At 43.5% G+C, this 22,044-nt stretch overlaps 1 protein-coding gene across 6 annotated transcripts in view; it reads right to left on the minus strand.

The window, feature by feature from the left end:
• The window catches only part of LOC135517985 (mediator of RNA polymerase II transcription subunit 13-like), a 121,877-nt gene that overhangs the window by 13,102 nt on the left and 86,731 nt on the right, over positions 1-22,044 (minus strand). For 3 of the 6 annotated variants that reach the window (XM_064942781.1, XM_064942779.1, XM_064942784.1), the window contains exons 5-14: positions 14,912-15,057; positions 12,865-13,098; positions 10,701-10,865; positions 10,138-10,294; positions 9,895-9,999; positions 8,872-9,534; positions 8,520-8,730; positions 1,361-1,436; positions 1,149-1,276; positions 879-969 (exon numbers count right to left, since the gene is read on the minus strand). In XM_064942781.1, the coding sequence (XP_064798853.1) occupies positions 879-969; positions 1,149-1,276; positions 1,361-1,436; positions 8,520-8,730; positions 8,872-9,534; positions 9,895-9,999; positions 10,138-10,294; positions 10,701-10,865; positions 12,865-13,098; positions 14,912-15,057 (1,976 nt within the window). The remainder of the gene's footprint in view (positions 1-878; positions 970-1,148; positions 1,277-1,360; positions 1,437-8,519; positions 8,731-8,871; positions 9,535-9,894; positions 10,000-10,137; positions 10,295-10,700; positions 10,866-12,864; positions 13,099-14,911; positions 15,058-22,044) is intronic. The other 3 variants (XM_064942783.1, XM_064942782.1, XM_064942780.1) reach the window with 2 other exon arrangements.

Here is a 22,044-nt window from a genome sequence, read left to right on the forward strand (position 1 = left end):
AGAGAGAGAGAGAGAGAGAGAGAGAGAGAGAGAGAGAGAGAGAGAGAGGGGGAGAGAGGTAAGGGGGAGGAGATGAAGGGAGGAGAGAGTAAGAAAGAGAGGGAGAGAGATGAGGGGAGGAGATAGAGGGAGGGAGAGGGAGAGAGGGATGGGGGAGGAGATGAGGGGAGGAGAGAGAGTAAGAGAGAGAGAGGGAGAGAGGGATGGTGGAGGAGATGAGGGGAGGAGAGAGAGAGAGAGAGAGAGAGAGAGAGAGAGAGAGAGAGAGAGGGAGAGAGGGATGGGGGAGGAGATGAGGGGAGGAGAGAGAGAGAGGGAGGGATGGGAGAGTAGATTTGGGGAGGGAGAGAGAGAGAGAGAGAGGGAGGGAGGGATAGGGGAGGAGAGAGAGAGAGAGGGAGGGACGGGGGAGGAGATGAGGGGAGGAGAGAGAGAGAGCGAGAGAGAGAGGGGGGAGGAGAGAGAGAGGGGGGAGGGACAGGGGGAGGAGATGAGGGGAGGAGAGAGAGAGAGAGAGAGAGAGAGAGAGGGAGGGATGGGGGAGTAGAGAGAGAGAGAGAGAGAGGGAGAGGGAGGGATGGGGGAGTAGAGAGAGAGAGAGAGAGAGGGAGAGGGAGGGATGGGGGAGTAGAGAGAGAGAGAGAGAGAGAGAGAGGGAGAGGGAGGGATGGGGGAGTAGAGAGAGAGAGAGAGAGGGAGGGACGGCGAAGGACAACGAGAGATAAAACAGACAGAAACAGGCAGAGAAGATGTGAGAGAAGGAGAAGAAGAAAGATTATTATTCCCAGGTCTCAGAATCATGCTAAACTAAGCTAAGATAACATGCATAAGATAACAAACAAACTGCTGAACATGTGTACATGTAAATATAGACTCACTTGAAGGATAGGGCACAGCCACCCTCCCATCCCTTCGGTCTTCACCTCCTGATACCAGGACCCTGGCTGTGTGCTGATTGGGGCAAGCAGTCTACAAATTATTATACAACACATATCTAAGTCTCCTTGGATAAAAGTGTCTGCTAAATGGCATGCACAGTAAAGTATACAATTATTTATTATTATGATGAGTGTATCGAGCTTTGTTGAACGAGGGAAAGAAAATGAAACAGATTTTAGACATCCAGTAATTGTTCAAATGTTTCTCACCCCAAGTTCCTCCTCATCCTCGTCGAAAATGTTCTCCAGGTCTGAGATGAGGACCACCAGATCAGTCTCCCTGGTTAGAGGAGGGTTTTGGGCTTTGGCTGCCTCGTCGTCCTGCGGTGAGTCATCATCTAGAAACACACAAACAAGACAATCAAACACAGCGCAAAGAACACACCTCATAATACATGCGTTGTCAACATTCAAATCCTTACCAGCTTTGGGGGCAGAGCTAAAGATGGACATGGCGTCTTTCCCATCAGGCAGTGCACCGTTGCTGATATCCTCTCCCTGGAAGACAGTTATATTCATGAAATTTTGTCCGCAGGTGATTGTCAACCAAATTACTTCTGGTCTCACTGTAATTCACCATTAATTAACATAAACACATTTAGCAGCTACTGGCTTCCACGCATAGCCTACAAGCCACTGATGCAGACCTTTGTAAAATCTACACTTTAAAAAGTCTAATAAATGCATTTAATTTAGCCTATACAGTCACAATAAATCCATTATTTATTTTAGACAGGTCTAAAGAAACATGAAATTAAGAAAATGTTGTCTATTTCAGAATAACACAATAGCATACTCTGAGTTGTCCTTTGTTAGGTCCTGATCTGGCTGTACCATATGGCTGTGGGCTACACTAGTTAATTTAGCAAACAAGATTTGCCTAGAATTCCGTGGCATTATTTTATAGTATGAAGAATACAATTGAACATAGCTGAATAAAATTGATTTCTGATGGAGTGCACACATGCTGCTGTTCTGTGTTGAGGGGTTAACAAAGAAACAGGTCCTACTATATGCTTCATTTAGAGTTATTCATGCAACTTTAGTTGTGATACAAACGTTGGGCTACATGTTTTGATTTTTAATACAATCCAAGGCTGCATGATGTGACTAATGATGATTTGAAAAAAGTTGCATGAAAAGCATGAGCTCTGCTTTGTTTTTTTTGCGCAGGCTGCATACACTTCATCTGTCTCTCAGTCACAATTTAACAAGCAGTTGATAATGCCTCGAATTTCCCAGTGGCATCCCCATTGTGTGGCTGTAATGCCCCTTAAAAAATCCATGGTTTTTGCTGCCAGTGGCCATTGTGCTCTTGGGCTGAATATAACAACTACAATTCCCTTCTCCCAGCTGCGTGCTCCGAAGCACCTCTAACTCACATGGCTCTCTCAGATATCTCAATTCTTATTAGCCAATTCCTGTCATGTGATCAAGTTCTTATCCTACTTCAGAGCTAAGATGCCTACAAGTGAAGACAGACACATCGGGGACACAACTGCACGCCTCCTTCTTATCGAATTCCGAGAGGCATATTGAAGATGTTAGAAGAACTGTCCACATTTACTTTTCATCAGCCAACAAAATGAGTAGGCCTAACGAACAGCAAAAGCATGAGGCTGTTGCAACAGATCAACATGTTTAGCTTAAATTGTTGATAAACTACTAGGCACATTATAAGCGCAACAATGCATGCACACATGGCAGTAAGCTATAAGTGTGAAAGTTCCATTAGCAAGAAAACACCATTCTCAAAAGTGACCACAAATGCGATTTACAGTGGGGCAAAAAAGCATATAGTCAGCCACCAATTGTGCAAGTTCTCCCACTTAAAAAGATGAGAGAGGCCTGTAATTTTCATCATAGGTACACTTCAACTATGACAGACAAAATGAGAAAACAAATCCAGAAAATCACATTGTAGGAATTTTAATGAATTTATTTGCAAATTATGGAGGAAAATAAGTATTTGGTCAATAACAAAAGTTTATCTCAATACTTTGTTATATACCCTTTTATGGAAATGACAGAGTATCAAACGTTTTCTGTAAGTCTTCACAAGGTTTTCACACACTGTTGCTGGTATTTTGGCCCATTCCTCCATGCAGATCTCCTCTAGAGCAGTGATGTTTTGGGACTGTTGCTGGGCAACACGGACTTTCAACTCCCTCCAAAGATGTTCTATGGGGTTGAGATCTGGAGACTGGCTAGGCCACTCCAGGACCTTGAAATGCTTCTTACAAAGCCACTCCTTCGTTGCCCGGGCGGTGTGTTTGGGATCATTGTCATGCTGAAAGACCCAGCCATGTTTCATCTTCAATGCCCTTGCTGATGGAAGGAGGTTTTCACTCAAAATCTCACGATACATGGCCCCATTCATTCTTTCCTGTACACGGATCAGTCATCATGGTCCCTTTGCAGAAAAACAGCCCCAAAGCATGATGTTTCCACTCCCATGCTTCACAGTAGGTATGGTGTTCTTTGGATGCAACTCAGCATTCTTTGTCCTCCAAATACGACGAGTTGAGTTTTTACCAAAAAGTAATATTTTGGTTTCATCTGACCATATGACATTCTCCCAATCTTCTTCTGGATCATCCAAATGCTCTCTATCAAACTTCAGATGGGCCTGGACATGTACTGGCTTAAGCAGGGGGACACGTCTGGCACTGCAGGATTTGAGTCCCTGGCGTCGTAGTGTGTTACTGATGGTAGGCTTTGTTACTTTGGTCCCAGCTCTCTGCAGGTCATTCACTAGGTCCCACCGTGTGGGTCTGGGATTTGTGATCATTTTGACCCCACGGGGTGAGATCTTGCGTGGAGCCCCAGATCGAGGGAGATTATCAGTGGTCTTGTATGTCTTCCATTTCCTAATAATTGCTTCCACGGTTGATTTCTTCAAACCAAGCTGCTTACAGTGCCTTGCGAAAGTATTCGGCCCCCTTGAACTTTGTGAACAGCAGTTTTCAGTTCTTTCCACAGATTCTCGATTGGATTCAGGTCTGGACTTTGACTTGGCCATTCTAACACCTGGATATGTTTATTTTTGAAACATGCCATTGTAGGTTTTGCTTTATGTTTTGGATCATTGTCTTGTTGGATGACAAATCTCCGTCCCAGTCTCAGCTCTTTTGCAGACTCCACCAGGTTTTCTTCCAGAATGGTCCTGTATTTGGCTCCATCCATCTTCCCATCAATTTTAACCATCTTCCCTGTCCCTGCTGAAGAAAAGCATGAAGAAAAGCAGGCCCAAACCATGATGCTGCCACCACCATGTTTGACAGTGGGGATGGTGTGTTCAGGGTGATGAGCTGTGTTGCTTTTACGCTAAACATAACGTTTTGCATTGTTGCTAAAATGTTCAATTTTGGTTTCATCTGACCAGAGCACCATCTTCCACATGTTTGGTGTGTCTCCCAGGTGGCTTGTGGCAAACTTTAAACAACACTTTTTATGGATATCTTTAAGAAATGGCTTTCTTCTTGCCACTCTTCCATAAAGGCCAGATTTGTGCAATATACAACTGATTATTGTCCTATGGACAGAGTCTCCCACCTCAGCTGTAGATCTCTGCAGTTCATCCAGAGTGATCATGGGCTTCTTGGCTGCATCTCTGATCAGTCTTCTCCTTGTATGAGCTGAAAGTTTAGAGGGACGGCCAGGTCTTGGTAGATTTGCAGTGGTCTGATACTCCTTCCATTTCAATATTATCGCTTGCACAGTGCTCCTTGGGATGTTTAAAGCTTGGGAAATCTTTTTGTATCCAAATCCGGCTTTAAACTTCTTCACAACAGTATCTCGGACCTGCCTGGTGTGTTCCTTGTTGTTCATGATGCTCTCTGCGCTTTTAACGGACCTCTGAGACTATCACAGTGCTGGTGCATTTATACGGAGACTTGATTACACACAGGTGGATTGTATTTATCATCATTAGTCATTTATGTCAACATTGGATCATTCAGAGATCCTCACTGAACTTCTGGAGAGAGTTTGCTGCACTGAAAGTAAAGGGGCTGAATAATTTTGCACGCCCAATTTTTCAGTTTTTGATTTGTTAAAAAAGTTTGAAATATCCAATAAATGTCGTTCCACTTCATGATTGTGTCCCACTAGTTTTATATCTTTATGTTTGAAGCCTGAAATGTGGCAAAAGGTTGCAAAGTTCAAGGGGGCCGAATACTTTCGCAAGGCACTGTACCTATTGCAGATTCAGTCTTCCCAGCCTGGTGCAGGTCTACAATTTTGTTTCTGGTGTCCTTTGACAGCTCTTGGGTCTTGGCCATAGTGGAGTTTGGAGTGTGACTGTTTGAGGTTGTGGACAGGTGTCTTTTATACTGATAACAAGTTCAAACTGGTGCCATTAATACAGGTAACGAGTGGAGGACAGAGGAGCCTCTTAAAGAAAAAGTTACAGGTCTGTGAGAGCCAGAAATCTTGCTTGTTTGTAGGTGACCAAATACTTATTTTCCACCATAATTTGCAAATAAATTCATGAAAATCCTACAATGTGATTTTCTGGATTTTTTCTTCTCATTTTGTCTGTCATAGTTGAATTGTACCTATGATGAACATTACAGGCTTCTCTCATCTTTTTAAGTGGGAGAACTTGCACAATTGGTGGCTGACTAAATACTTTTTTGCCCCACTGTGTGCATGTAATACTTTATTATAAAGGTGCATTTTTACGGTGAAAATTATCTTCCCCAAACTTGAAACTCACGCGTCACCTATGTATGCCAGTTAGGCTCTACACCGGTTGTAAAGCAGATTAATGTGCTTAATTTTAAGAATATGTTTGCCCACTTTAGTTGTGATAAACTTTATCAAAACAAATAGGCCTATGGGCTAGGCTACGTGAGGTGTGCGGCTATGGTTTGAAAAAGTCGTAACGAAAGGCACGTGCTGTTTCTTGCCTTACGGCAGAAAAGCTGGACATCATTCACAAGATATATTATATAATTCACAAGTGATAATATAGGTATCATTCACAAGTGATAGGCTAATATTATCACCCATCAGACTATTCTTGATTTAATCTTGTCTTTACACATACTAAATAATATATAAGTGAAATGAGTTTTGATTTAGAATGGGCCAGTATCATGCACATGTCTCGGAACAGGGGCAGGGAAAAAATACATGTCATCTATCTGGTTACAGTGGCTTGTGAAAGTATTCACAACCCTTGGCATTTTTTCTATTTCGTTGCCTTACAACCTGGAATTAAAATACCTTTTTCGGGGGTTTGTATAATTTGATTTACACAACATGCCTACCACTTTCAAGAAGCAAAATATTATTTGGGGTGAAACCAACAAGAAATGAAAACTTGAGTATGCATAACTATTCACTCCCCCAAATTCAATACTTTGTAGAGACACCTTTGGCAGCAATTACAGCTGCAAGTCTCTTGGGGTATGTTTCGATAAGCTTGGCACATCTAGCCACTGGGATTTTTGCCCATTCTTCAAGGGACAACTGCTCCAGCTCCTTTAAAAAAAATGTTTTTACCTTTATTTAACAAGGAAAGTCAGTTAAGATCAAATTTGTGTTTATTTATCCCTCAAGTTGGATGGGTTCCTCTGAGGTCTGGGCTTTGACTAGGCCACTCCAAGACATTTAAATGTTTCCCCTTAAACCAGTCGAGTGTTGCTTTAGCAGTATGCTTAGGGTCATTGTCCTGCTGGAAGGTGAACTTCCATCCCAGTCTCAAATCTCTGGAAGACTGAAACAGGTTTCCCTCAAGAATTTCCCTGTATTTAGCGCCATCCATCATTCCTTCCATTCTGACCAGTTTCCCAGACCCTGACGGAAAAAACATCCCCACAGCATGATGCTTCCACCACCATGCTTCACTGTGGGGATGATGTTCTCAGGGTGATGCGAGGTGTTGGGTTTGCGCCAGACATAGAGTTTTCCTTGATGGCCAAAAAGCTAAATTTTAGTCTCATTTGACCAGAGTGCCTTCTTCCATATGTTTGGGGAGTCTCCCACATGCGTTTTGGTGAACACAAACATGTTTGTTTATTTTTTCTTTAATTAAGCAATGGCTTTTTTTCTGGACACTCTTCCATAAAGCCCAGCTCTGTGGAGTGTATGGCTTAAAGCGGTCCTGTGGACAGATACTCCAATCTCCGCTGTGGAACTTTGTAGCTCCTTCAGGGTTATCTTTGGTCTCTTTGTTGCCTCTCTGATTAATGTCCTCCTTGGTGGGTGGCCCTCTCTTGGCAGGTTTGTTGTGATGTCATATTCTTTCCATTTTTTAATAATGGATTTAATGGTGCTCCGTGGGATGTTCAAAGTTTCTGATATTGTTTTAGGACCCAACTCTGATCTGTACTTCTCCACAACTTTGTCCCTGACCTGTTTGGAGAGCTCCTTGGTCTTCATGGTGCAGCTTGCTTGGTGGTGCCCCTTGCTTAGTGGTATTGCAGACTCTGGGGGCTTTCAGAACAAATGTATATATACTGAGATCATGTGACAGATCATGTGACACTTAGATTGCACACAGATGGACTTTATTTAACTAATTATGTGACTTCTGAAGGTAATTGGTTGCACCAGATCTTATTTAGGAGCTTCATTGCAAAAGGGGTGAATACATATACATGCACCACTTTCCATTTATAATTTATTTTTATTTTTTAAAACAACATTTTTTTCATTTCACCAATTTGGACTATTTTGTGTATGTCCACTAAATTAAATCCAAATAAAAATCAATTTCAATAAATGAAGGACGCTTTCCCCATGGATCAGTTTCATGCAAGCCAGATAGGCTATACTCCTGTTGTGAAGCAAAGAAATGTGCTTAATATTAGGAAAGTTGCTAAAAAAGTATAGTATGCCTAGCCTATAGAAAGCTGATGGGATCCTCTTTTTAATAGAGGCCATCAAAACTCTGTTTTGTCACGCAATTACATAGCCTATAGAAATGTTGAGCAACATGAGCTCATGGGCTCCCATGAAGTGTTTGATTTGATTTTCGATGACATTTGCATTGATGTTAGCGTGATTAGAGGGACAATAGAGGGCTGAGAACCAGGCAGTTAGCAAGTTTGGCCGGCTACTAAAGACCTTCAGCAGCATCAGAGCTGGGAGAAGCCTACAGTAGTTACCATAACTAAACGGTCACTTGGAATTGGACTGCAGCAGTAATAATCAAATCAAATCAAATTGATTTATATGGCCCATCGTACATCAGCTGATATCTCAAAGTGCTGTACAGAAACCCAGCCTAAAACCCCAAACAGCAAGCAATGCAGGTGTAGAAGCACCTAGGAAGAAACCTAGAGAGGAACCAGGCTATGAGGGGTGGCTAGTCCTCTTCTGGCTGTGCCGGTTGGAGATTATAACAGAACATGGCCAAGACTTTCAAATGTTCATAAATGACCAGCATGGTCAAATAATAATAATCACAGTAGTTGTAAGGGGTTGCAGCAAGTCAACACCTCAGGAGTAAATGTCAGTTGGCTTTTCATAGCCGATCATTAAGAGTATCTCTACCACTCCTGCTAAAACAGTCACTGTAACATCCCTATCCACCAACAATACTAATCATTGCAATTTGTTTTTACTTACCTTGGGGCATCTCTTGCTAGGGTCTCGGCCCTTCAGTCTCTTGGAGGTGGGGAAGCTGTACTCGATGTCTCCCTCCTTGAAGTCATATGGGTCGTCCCCAAGGTCCCCCAGCCCTTCCACCCCAGGCTGCTGCAGTAGACCCAGGGTCTGGATGTGTTCCCTAACACGCTCCTCGGATATCTTGAAACACTTCTCTGTCTGTGCAAATAGTCTGGAGGGAAATTAGATAGGAAACTTAGAATGATCCTCTGAGTGTGTGTGTGTGTGTGTTTGTGTGCCTGCCTGCGTGCTTGTGTGAATGCTGGAATGCGTGACTTTAGTTTCTACATTTATGAACTGGTCTCCCTCTCACCTTTTCAGTGCAACTCCCTCAGTGGCCTGTGTCTCTGTCTTTAATTCCACTCTGTCACTGGGCAGCTCTGGAGGCCTGAACTCAGCTTTATCAGCCCTAGGAGTCCTGAAGCCCCTCCACCAGCTCGCCCCAGCTTCCCTCTCTCTGGGCCCCAGAGGGGCTGCATAGAGAGCAGTCGCACTGGGCTCCATCACCCCCAGCCCTGACGCCCCATCTGGACAGGGGGCCATGCCCACAGGAGCATCCAGTACCTCAGGGTCCTGCCCCACACGTGGATGGGGGCTGAGCGTGGGGGGTAATGGGGAGACAGGAGAGTGGAGCAGGGACTGGGGGGCTTTCCTGCCAGCTGAGAGGGGCTTGGGGTACTTGCCGGTGGGCATGGGATCCAAGAGAGGGTCCAGGGCGACTAGGCCGAGTTGGGACCCTCCAGTGGAGTCTTGTTCCAGGCAGGTCTCCTGGCCCACAGAGAGCCGGTGGTGGAAGGGGGTGATGGCGGCGACCCTCTTGGGCTGTTTGTCGGGTTTCTCGGACTTGTCCGTGGCCTTGTGCTTAGGCAGGGAGGGAGGAGGAAGTGCTGGGCCCAGGGAGGGGGTGGGGTTGGCACCAGACAGAGGGTTGGCAGAGGAGGTGTTGGTCTGCTGCTGCTGTTTCTGCTGCTTTAACCTTCAGGAAGAGAAACAGGATCTGATGGCAGCCAGAACTAGCGTGGCAGGTGAGGATTCTGTTCTTAAACATATTGAACACTTTCAACTATGTGTAGCAACTTGTGAGGACTTGTCTACATCATATCAACACAGTATATTTAATACAAATACATACACTACATTTTCACAATGTTCACATATTTCTACATAATCAATACGCAATATTCAATTTCAATAGGCTTCACATAAGTAGCACCAGTCTTTCGTTTAAAAGCAGTGAAAAGCCTTAAAATGAAGCTCAGATGTCTAGCTGGGTGGTGCCATGCTCCAGTGCTAAACGGCTGGAGCACTACCCCCAGATGCCAACCCCTGTGCCAACCTGGAGCAGCTGCAGGGCGCCCTCTCGCCCGAGTCGATAAAGTCCCAGGTGGTCACCCCGTTTGGCGCCTCCTTCTTTGGTGTCACGCTACTGGGCCCACTGCATCTGGGGGCACAAAGAGAGGCGTGAGGGCGGCAATCGTGTCACTGCACATCAACACTAACAATCCCACCGCAAATGCCAAGAGATAAACAGTGTTTGTAGCTGTGCCCCGGTTAGTCAGCAGCCTCTCTAGACACTCACTTGTGTTGCAGTTGGTTGAGATAACACTCCTTCCATGCCTGATGCACCACCTGATTGGTCAGTTTCTTCCCAGAATGCTTTGGGCTGTGGTTGGTGGCTCCAATGGCCCTCTCCTGGGCAAGGAGGATGCTGGACACTGTCACAAAGCCACTGTCTGCTGAAATAATCAACAGATTACATTATTCTCTGGAGTTTGTTCCCTTTGGCTGTGGGTGGATGTCTTAAAGGTGCACGGCAGGAGACACTTTACTAGGACTCTTGAGATATTGAGAAATTGCAATCAGACACTCAAGAACAACTCTGCAGCTACAGTCGAGCATCATCAGTTTGTTTGTATCAGCTGTTTTATTTCTTAATTTATTAGATATTCATCAAGTAGACTTCATTCAATGTTGATTATGGATTTTATTGCATTTAGAGTTGGGTTATGGATTGCAGTATTGAGTTGTTTTGCTGTTGGGCAAGTAGAGCTGAATCAGAGTCATTTTGGGTATGTGATTATTCAGGGTCAAGTTCTGGAGTTTATGATGATGATATGGTGTGGTGGTAGAGGCATCCAGTACCTGAGCAGGGCTGTTCAGGTGAGGTGGGCGGTGTGAGGGGGATGCTACAATGGGAGGGGTCTCTGCTGAGCCCCTGGGCTCCGGGGGCAGGTTGGGGCTGGTCCACAGGCAGGTCGCCATGGGCAACCAGCACAAAGGCTGCTGGGTAGACCATCCTCACACCACCTAGAAGAAGATGAAAGAGTAGTTTAAATCCCCTCACACTCACACAGATGCACTCATATCCACCCCACACACTCCTTCTGGGGCCAATACACACTGGATTGGTTAATCATTGTATGGCCTACAGCGGCTGGCTGGTACTGGGCTTAGGGAGGTCTGATTTCAATCAGTTCTAATCAATGATGAGGGGTCAGGCATCCAGTCGATGGGCTTGGCAGCCAGTCAATGGGCTGATTACACCATGCTGTGTATCCGTCACTTCCTGGAGCTTCACTGAGCTCCTCTCTTCTCCTCCTATCCCTGGAGCTTCTCTCATCTTCTCCCAATCTCTCCTCTTCCCCTCCCCTCCCCTCTTCCCTTCTCCTCTCCTCCTCTCTCCCCTCCCCTCCACACCTCTCCCCTTCTCTCCTCTAGTCTTTCCTCCTTACCTCAATGCACTCTGAGAGACATAACACTTCTCCCTTGAGAGCACTGGATCCACCACTAATTAACCACCTCCAGTATCATTTAGCCTCAAACAGACAATGAATGTGCAATCAAAGCTGAGACTAAAATCGATGAAGAGCTGTTGTTCTCTGTAGTTCCCTCTTTAGGTGTGATAATGATAATACATTTCAGTAACACCATATCAAAACACTTTGCCAATAGCCTACTGTCACCCATAGCCTATTGTTCATGCGTGTGCACTGAGTGTACAAAACATTAGGAACACCTCCCTAATATTGAGTTGGATCCCTCCCCCCTTTTGCAGCATCAATTCGTTGGGGCATGGACTCGACAAGGTGTCGAAAGCGTTCCACAGGGACGCTGGCCCATATTGACTCCAATGCTGTGTGTCAAGTTGGCTAGATGTCCTTTGGGTGGTGGACCATTCTTGATATACACGAGAAAACCCCAGAAATGTTGCAGTTCTTCACACAAACCGGTGCGCCTGGCACCTACTACAATGCCCCGTTCAAAGGCACTTACATTTTCTGTTTTGTTCATTGACCCTCTGAACGACACATATACAATTCATGTCTCAATTGTCTCAAGGCTTACAATCATTATTTAACCTGTCTCCTAACCTCATCTACACTGACTGAAGTGGATTTAACAAGTGACATCAGAAATGGATCATAACTGGATTCACTTGGTCAGAGCTGGGAGGATTGTCAGCTGATGTGGCGCACCTGGGCATGCTTAGCCTGCAGGCTATAAAGGGAGGCCACATCAGCCAACAATCTCTTCCCTGACTGGCAGGCTGGCTTCCACCACCTTTAGTGTTCTTGTTGTTTTCACCATACAACACCCTCTCCACACATCCACACACGCCATACACTACTGATCCTACAGACGTCCACAGCTTGTGTTACATTGTTGTATTTGTTATTCATTAGTTGAATAAATGTATTCCTTTTTACATTTAAGTCATGCGTGGTCTCCCTTTGTTGTTACGAACTATGAGCCAGGTCATAACAATGTATATACAGAAAAGTGTGTACATTCAATTACATGCAAAGGTAGCAAGCAGGGCCGGCTCCAGGCATACGCAACAGGTGGTGGTGGTTCCCGAGTGGGAACTCAGTTGGTTATAACTTACTGTTGAGAGTTAGAATAGTAGAATACACAAGGTGCAAGTTTGAAATTTGGTTGTGCATCAGCAGTTTATCTCTTGTTTTGTCAGTCACTGACAGTCAGTCAATCAGATTTAAAACAAAGGATTGGTAGGTTTGTCTAGCTAGTTATCTAAAATTACAGTAATCATTGCGGAATACTGACCAGGGCACATGTCCAGGGGCCCTGACATCCAGGGGCCCTGACCTCCAGGGGGCCCACATTGATTTTTGTTAGTCACTCTCACTCAGATATCACATAAAAAAGGCTAATATTTCAATTAGTTTAAAAATAAAATACAAATGTGCCCGATTGGTGGGGGGCCCCACAACCAAATCTCGCTTATGGTCCCCAAAAGGCTACAGCCAGCCCTGGTAGCAAGTGTTTTGAACGTTACCATACATACCTACGATGACCTCGACGGCCACATGACTGTTGGGGTCAAACGGCAGGTCAGTGCCCTCCCTCTCCGCACCCATGCCCCCCATGCCGGCACCTCCTGTTCCCCCCTCTCTATGGCACTGCAGCACCATGGGGTAGAAGTAGCTCCACTCCTCCATCAGCTTCCTCACAGCTTGGTCACTCATCTTATAGGCCTGGCCCGTCAGAGAGCCCGACAGACCATACGGACTCAGGATCACTGCAGTGGCAATGGGTGGAGGGATGGGTAGACAGAGATAGAGTCAGATAGATGGACATACAGATGGGAGCACAGACACATATATAGGTAGATGTAGAGACAGACACATAGATAGGTAGCAGTAGAGACAGACACATAGATAGGTAGAAGTAGACAGACACATAGATAGGTAGAAGTAGAGACAGACATAGATAGGTAGCAGTAGAGACAGACACATAGATAGGTAGCAGTAGAGACAGACACATATATAGGTAGAAGTAGACAGACACATAAAATAGGTAGAAGTAGACAGACACATAGATAGGTAGAAGTAGACAGACACATAGAATAGGTAGAAGTAGACAGACACATAGATAGGTAGCAGTAGACAGACACATAGATAGGTAGCAGTAGAGACAGACACATAGATAAGTAGCAGTAGAGACAGACACATAGATAGGTAGAAGTAGACAGACACATAGATAGGTAAAAGTAGACAGACAAATAGACAAGTAACAGTAGAGACAGACACATAGATAGGTAGAAGTAGAGACACACATAGATAGGTAGAAGTAGACAGACACATAGAATAGGTAGAAGTAGACAGACACATAGATAGGTAGCAGTAGAGACAGACACATAGATAGGTAGCAGTAGAGACAGACACATAGATAGGTAGCAGTAGAGACAGACACATAGATAGGTAGAAGTAGACAGACACATAGATAGGTAGAAGTAGAGACAGACACATAGATAGGTAGAAGTAGACAGACACATAGATAGGTAGAAGTAGACAGACACATAGATAGGTAGAAGTAGAGACAGACACATAGATAGGTAGCAGTAGAGACAGACACATAGATAGGTAGCAGTAGAGACAGGCACATAGATAAGTAGCAGTAGAGACAGACACATAGGTAGGTAGCAGTAGAGACAGGCACAGATAGGTAGAAGTAGACAGACACATAGGTAGGTAGCAGTAGAGACAGACACATAGATAAGTAGCAGTAGAGACAGACACATAGGTAGGTAGCAGTAGACAGACACAGATAGGTAGAAGTAGACAGACACATAGGTAGGTAGCAGTAGAGACAGACACATAGGTAGGTAGCAGTAGAGACAGACACAGATAGGTAGAAGTAGACAGACACATAGGTAGGTAGCAGTAGAGACAGACACATAGATAAGTAGCAGTAGAGACAGACACATAGGTAGGTAGCAGTAGACAGACACAGATAGGTAGAAGTAGACAGACACATAGATAGGTAGCAGTAGAGACAGACACATAGATAGGTAGCAGTAGAGATAGACACATAGGTAGGTAGCAGTAGACAGACACAGATAGGTAGAAGTAGACAGACACATAGGTAGGTAGCAGTAGAGACAGACACATAGATAGGTAGCAGTAGAGACAGACACATAGATAAGTAGCAGTAGAGACAGACACATAGGTAGGTAGCGGTAGAGACAGACACAGATAGGTAGAAGTAGAGACAGACACATAGGTAGGTAGCAGTAGACAGACACAGATAGGTAGAAGTAGACAGACACATAGGTAGGTAGCAGTAGAGACAGACACATAGGTAGGTAGCAGTAGAGACACACAGATAAGTAGCAGTAGAGACAGACACATAGATAGGTAGATATAATAGAATAGACAGTCAGAGAGAGGAGCACAGAGGTGCAGTATATCAGAAACGACAACCCATGTTCAGATTCAGAGATGTGATAATACACATAGTTATGACATTGATGCTCAGGTTAAAACAGAGGCGGGTGAAGACATCCAGTGTGTTGGCTCTTACATCTCTCTCTTACCCTGGCTGTTTCTCACCTTGTACGGGGGCTGAGGAGGTCTGGGCCAGGCGGATGTGGTCATCAGTGATGTGGTAGGCAGGCTGGTGTTGGGCGATCTCTACGCTGGTGCACACATTACTCTCCCCATGCAGGAAGAAGGTGAAGGAGCATGATAGGTGCTCACTATAGACAGAGAGAGACACACAGAGACAACGTCAGTCACATACAGTCCCTATGCAGTAAAGACTTTTCACTGCAGTGAGAGAGACAATATAGAGACAACATTTCTGGCACTTTGCACTAAGTTGCTGTTATATCATGTAGTTACTATGGTAACAGGGATGGCATTAGCTCCCCATGGTAACTACTGATTAGTAATTGTGAGCTGCACATTTGTACATACAGTACACGTAGATGAGAAAACAGACTTAATGTGTCTTTGAAAATACAAAGCTTTTCATAAAATCATATAAGCTTATCGTTCATCGTCCAACATATACGGTAGGTCCTTATTGCAAGAATAAATCCTAATTTCCCTATGATTGATTAAAGTCATGTATGGCTTCTACTCTTCCATATACTTCTTGGTACAGTTTATTACGGTGGTCTTTGTTTTATCACACATGTAATAGCTAACCCATTATTGTGATCTATAACTGAGGGTGGGCAGGACATCATTAACCACCAGATGTTAATGATGTGCAGTTTTTAATCTATAAACCCCATCGCCTGTCTAGCCAGGTTTATAAGCCAGCAGACAATAAACTCAGCATGTAATCTCCATGTGATTACCGTGCTGCCTCGTGCCTATGCAATATCTCTGTACCCTGAAGAAACTGGCCTATGTTAGAGCAGCAATGGATCATCAATTCAATACAGTGGCCACTTCCAAAGCCACACACGGGCTATTTTGGAATAGAACTAATGATAATGTCTCAGTGTCTGTTATTCACTGTTGATGTGGCCTGAAGATGGCGCTGAGTGATTGCGGAGAGAGACCAGTTTCTTAGCTACATAAACATTCCTCAAGCTCACCAAGAAAAACATACCATCATAACAGCAGGCGGTTCCAGCACTGCCATCCAGACTCACACACTGAGGCACACACACACACACACACACACACACACACACACACACACACACACACACACACACACACACACACACACACACACACACACACACACACACACACACACACACACACACACCACTGCTGCATCAGGCCATGAAACTCAAACTGGCTTCTGTTCTACAGTACTACATCTCCCATCTCAATAATTTAGCTCTCTACAGCACATGTAATATGTATATATATATTTTTTTAATAAAAATTTTTATGTCGCTCCACTCAACCCCCTTACTTAACGCCACATGAAGAGCTATTTATAGCCGTGATGGGTGCCTTCGGGGGATAGTCTGTAGTGAAGAGTCCAGTCCAGCCCACCAACACACACACACACACACAAATGCACATATTCAGCCAAGTTGGACCTACTGTATGAAAAGCATGTGTTGTTGTCTGACGCTGCTTCCCTATGGTGACTTTGCATCACTGCCCAGTGTGTACTCATCCATATGAGTGGACAACAGGCCTTTGGGATACAGTCATGTACAAAATAATGCAATAAGATGAAAGTAGTTCCCTACCTTTTGGAACGGAATCATGTAAGAACGACAGTAAGTATAATTGGATGGTTTCCTAAATTTCAAAATTGTCAGCTCCAGTTTTAATATTTCTAATTTCTATGTGGCCAAATTAAACAATTACTTAAGACAAAATGTTTCTCTATTTGTATTGTACCCCTTAGTTTCACACACTGAAAATGCTATATTAACCAATCATAAATACAATCTAGAACTTTTACAACTGTCTTCTGATACACTGTCTATCACTTCTGGAGAGTCTCCGCTTGGACTGCCTCTATAGACTTCTAATAAGCCATGCGTAAGGGGCTCCCACAATGTCCTCCTCACATGGGTCATCCTATTTACTCAACAGTCAAGCCCCCTATTTATACTCAAGCAGGAGACAATCTCCTGTGGTGCTCATTTTTTTTACGAGAGCCGCATACAAAAACACACATTAGTCCTTTCCATGACTCCCCCGTGACCCCTTCTCCAGACCGCAGTCAGAGCAGGAGAGGGAGGGAAATCTTCATGAAAAATGTTCCGACATGAAAAAAATCACCGCCCAGCTCACTAGCTGGCTTCTCCCCTCCCTCATTGTCTGTACTGAGCGGGTGGAACATCCAGCAGTCAGAACACTGGCTGGGTCTTTTCATATTTCAACATTGTGGCAGGGGACCTGAGCTGAAAGTCTACTGTACAGACTGACTGGCTAACAGCACCTTGGTATAGTTTACCTTGGTAAATCAACTAGAGCACATACAATGGTTATACTGTACCAAACAAATGATGTCCACAATATAGGGCATGATAACAGTAATGACAATGTACTGTAGGTAATCACAACAATCATAATATAATGCTTTGCTCCATTTCAGACAACAACACAGACTGAGTACGTTTACATGCACAGTAATAATTAGATATTAAACTGATTGTGGCAGTAGGCAGATTATGCAATAGTCATGTAAACACCTTAGTCTGTTTAGCTTAATCCAAGTACGGTCATTATCGAAGTAAGCATACACTGATTAAAACACATGGTTTTCTGAGCAGTCTTTCAAATTATTAGGACATGTAAACACCTTTACCTTCTACTGCAGTGGGCTAAATCAGGGTCTACTTTGAAACAAAAGTATACCCCTCACACACATGGTTATGGGCTTAAAAAAAGAAGACACCTGTATCATGTTCAGTTTAAATGTATTACATTTTGAGTTTGCATTACAATATTCCACTTCATATACACCACAGAAGACTGAAATATAACAAAAACCGTTTGAAATAGAAACACTGGATTTTCAGCGTAAAAATAACAATACATGTTTATAATTATGAAATTATGAAAAATATGAATAACATTCCACCCATGAGGCCGCTAGGTCATTTTACTGTTGGAAAGGCTACTAGGCGTTCCAGTGGTGTATTTGATCTGCACATGTGCTAGCACCAGCCGAGAGCCTCCCTCTTTAGCACCAGCCGAGAGCCTCCCTCTTTAGCATGAGGGAAGTGAGTTCAGAACAACTGAATGTATGAGTCTTAGAAGTAAACTTTCACATACAAACTTTATATCTCCCAACTCAGAAGGAAATATGCTTCTCAAAAAGAACATGGTCGATGTGCAAAAAGGTTTATTTTGATTGGTGACTTTCTGCACTTACCAGAGTGCCATCAGGTAGCCTGATGTCAGACGTGTCCATGTAAACAGGATTATCATCATCGCTGCAACGCCCGTACGGACTCGGGAGAGGTGAAGGTCGAGAGCCATGCATCCTCCAAAACACGACCCTGCCAAGCCACACTGCTTCTTGACACACTGCTCGCTTAACCCGGAAGTCAGTCGCACCAATGTGTCGGAGGAAACACTGTATAGCTGGCGACCGAAGTCAGCGTGCATCCCATCACAAGGAGTCGCTAGAGCGCAATGGGACAAGGACATCCCGCCGGGCCAATTGTGCGCCGCCTCATGGGTCTCCCTGTCGCAGCTGGCTGGGATCGAACTGTAGTGACACCTCCAGCACTGTGATGCAGTGCCTTAGACCGCTGTGCCACCCGGGAGGCCCGCATGTACAGTGCCTTGCAAAAGTATTCATTCCCCTTGGCGGTTTTCCTATTTTGTTGCATTACAACCTGTAATTTAAATTGATTTTTATTTTTATTTGGTTTCATGTAATGGACAACCAAAAAATAGTCCAAATTGGTGAAGTGAAATTTCAAAAATTACTTGTTTCAAAAAAAATAAAAAATAATTTAAACAGAAAAGTGGTGTGTGCATATGTATTCACCCCCTTTGCTATGGAACACCTAAATAGGATCTGGTGCAACCAATTACTTTCAAAGTCACATAATTAGTTAAATAAAGTTCACCTGTGTGCAATCTAAGTGTCACATGATCTGTCACATGATCTCAGTATATATACACATCTGTACTGAAAGGCACCAGAGTCTGCAACACCACTAAGCAAGGGACACCACCAAGCAAGCGGCACCATGAAGACCAAGGAGCTCTCCAAACAGGTCAGGGACAAAGTAGTGGAGAAGTACAGATCAGGGTTGGGTTATGAAAAAAGATCAGAAACTTTGAACATCCCACGGAGCACCATTAAATCCATTATTAAAAAATGGAAAGAATATGGCACCACAACAAACCTGCCAACAGAGGGCCGCCCACCAAAACCCACAGACCAGGCAAGGAGGGTATTAATCAGAGAGGCAACAAAGGGACCAAAGATAACCCTGAAGGAGCTGAAAAGCTCCACAGCGGAGATTGGAGTATCTGTCCACTGGACCACTTTAAGCCGTACACTCCACAGAGCTGGGCTTTATGGAAGAGTGGCAAGAAAAAAGCCATAGCTTAAAGAAAAAAATAAGCAAACACGTTTGGTGTTCACCAAAAGGCATGTGGGAGACTCCCCAAACATATGGAAGAAGGTACTCTGGTCAGATGAGACTAAAATGTAGCTTTTTGGCCTTCAAGGAAAACGCTATGTCTGACGCAAACCAAACACCTCTCATCACCCCGAGAACACCATTCACACAGTGAAGCATGGTGGTGGCAGCATCATGCTGTGGGTATCTTTTTCATCGGCAGGCACTGGGAAACTGGTCACAATTGAAGGTATGATGGATGGCGCTAAATAAAGGGAAATTCTTGAGGGAAACCTGTTTCAGTCTTCCAGAGATTTGAGACTGGGACAGAGGTTAACCTTCCAGCAGGACCATGGCCCTAAGCATACTGCTAAAGCAACACTCAAGTGGTTTAAGGGGAAACACTTAAATGTCTTGGTATGGCCTAGTCAAAGCCCAGACCTCAATCCAATTGAGAAAATGTGGTATGACTTAAAAATTGCTGTACACCAGTGGAACCCATCCAACTTGAAGGAGCTGGAGCAGCTTTGCCTTGAAGAATGGGAAAAAAATCCCAGTGGCTAGATGTGCCTAGCTTATAAAGACATACCCCAAGAGACTTGCAGCTGTAATTGCTGCAAAAGGTGGCTCTACAAAGTAGAGAAAGTACTTTGGGGGGGTGGGTGAATAGTTATGCACACTTAAGTTTTCAGTTTTTTTGTCTTATTTCTTGTTTGTTTCACAATAAAAAATATTTTGCATCTTGAAAGTGTTGTGTAAATCAAATTATACAACCCCCCCCCCAAAAAAAATCTATTTTAATTCCAGGTGGTAAGGCAACAAAATAGGAAAAATGCCAAGGGGTGAATACTTTTGCAAGCCACTGTAAATGTTTTAATCAAACTATTATATTAGAGTTTTTTTCAATTGTTAACATGCATTGGTCAAAACTGAAGTCACAATGTCAAAACTCTTCACACAGTCAGCAAAACAGAAGTGTATGTGGACCAAACTGTGAATCATGTTTCATTGCTTCCACACAAAATGCATTCAATGACCACAATCTCCGAAATCCATGAACTCTTTTCTCATTCATACTCCACCACCTGCAAACTATATATTTGCAGCACTTGTTTTCAAATGCTAACACACTGTTTCCAAAACTGTTAAAAACACAATGATGGTAAATGTCACGCATTTCTGCAGTTACCAGACTGAAACATATAGAAAATCTCAGCAGAATATTGAATCATTCCAAACACAGCTGATTGCAATTTCAGCTGAAAGCCTACCCAAGTGTCCTGTTTTTAGTCTCGTTACCAAGCGTCCCGACCATAGAGAGCCTTTATTTTCTATCACATCCCGACCATAGAGAGCCTTTATTTTCTATGGTGGAGTATGTCAGGGCGTGACTGGGTGGTTAGTCTAGTTTATATATTCTATGTGGGGTTCTAGGTTGTTTTTTCTATGTTGGGGTTTTGGTATGATTCCAATTTAGAGGCAGCTGGCTATCGTTGTCTCCAATTGGGGATCATACTTAAGTAGGATTTTTTTCCACCTGTGGGTTATGGGATTTTGTTTATGTTTTGAGTTAGTGTTGTAGTCACGGTTCGTTGTTTGTTAGTTTATTGTTTGTTTATTATTTTGTCTTTGCTAAAATGTAACTTCTTTAATAAATGATGTGTAACTCAACATACGCTGCGCCTTGGTCCGTTTCTACGAACGATCGTGACAATGGCTTCAGAATGATTTACAGTTTTTTACAATGGCTAGGACTAGAGGTCGATTTGTATTATTTTTCAACGCCGATACCGATACTGATTATTTGAGGACCCAAAAAAGCTGATACCGATAAATCGGCAGATTTTTATATACATATTTGTAATAATGACATTTACAACAATACTGAATTAACTTTTATTTAACTTAATATAATACATTAATAAAATCCAATTAGTCTCAAATAAATAATGAAACATTTTCAATTTGGTTTAAATAATACAAAAACACTGCGTTGGGGAAGAAAGTAAAAGTGCAATATGTGCCATGTAAAAAGAGCTAACGTTTAAGTTCCTTGCTCAGAACATGAGAACATATGAAAGCTGGTGGTTCCTTTTAACTTCTTATGGCTGGGGGCAGTATTGAATAGCTTGGCCCGAATAAGGTGTCCAGAGTAAACTGTCTGCTACTCAGTCCCAGTTGCTAATATATGCATATTATTAGTATATTTGGATAGAAAACACTCTGAAACTGTTTGAATGATGTCTGTGAGTATAACAGAACTCATACTGCAGGCAAAAACCTGAGAAAAAATCCAACCAGGAAGTGGGAAATCTGACGTTGGTCGTTTTCCCAACTCATTCCCTATTGAAGATACAGTAGGATATTGGTCATGGTGCACTTCCTAAGGCTTCCACTGGATGTCAACAGTCTTTAGAACCTTGTTTGATGCTTCTAGAGAGAGAATGAGAGGGGATTTAGTCAGAGGTCTGGCAGAATGCCTTGAGCTCGTGACGCTAGTTCACATGAGAGCGAGCTCTGTTCCATCGCAATTCTACAGTTAAAGGATTTTTCCGGTTCGAACATTATTGAAGATTTATGTTCAAAACATCCTAAAGATTGATTCTATGCATCGTTTGACATGTTTCTACAAACTGTAATGGAACATTTTGAGATTTTGTCTGCTCCTAG

Source organism: Oncorhynchus masou, chromosome 28 (genome assembly GCF_036934945.1).
Source record: "Oncorhynchus masou masou isolate Uvic2021 chromosome 28, UVic_Omas_1.1, whole genome shotgun sequence".
Lineage (NCBI taxonomy): Eukaryota > Metazoa > Chordata > Actinopteri > Salmoniformes > Salmonidae > Oncorhynchus > Oncorhynchus masou.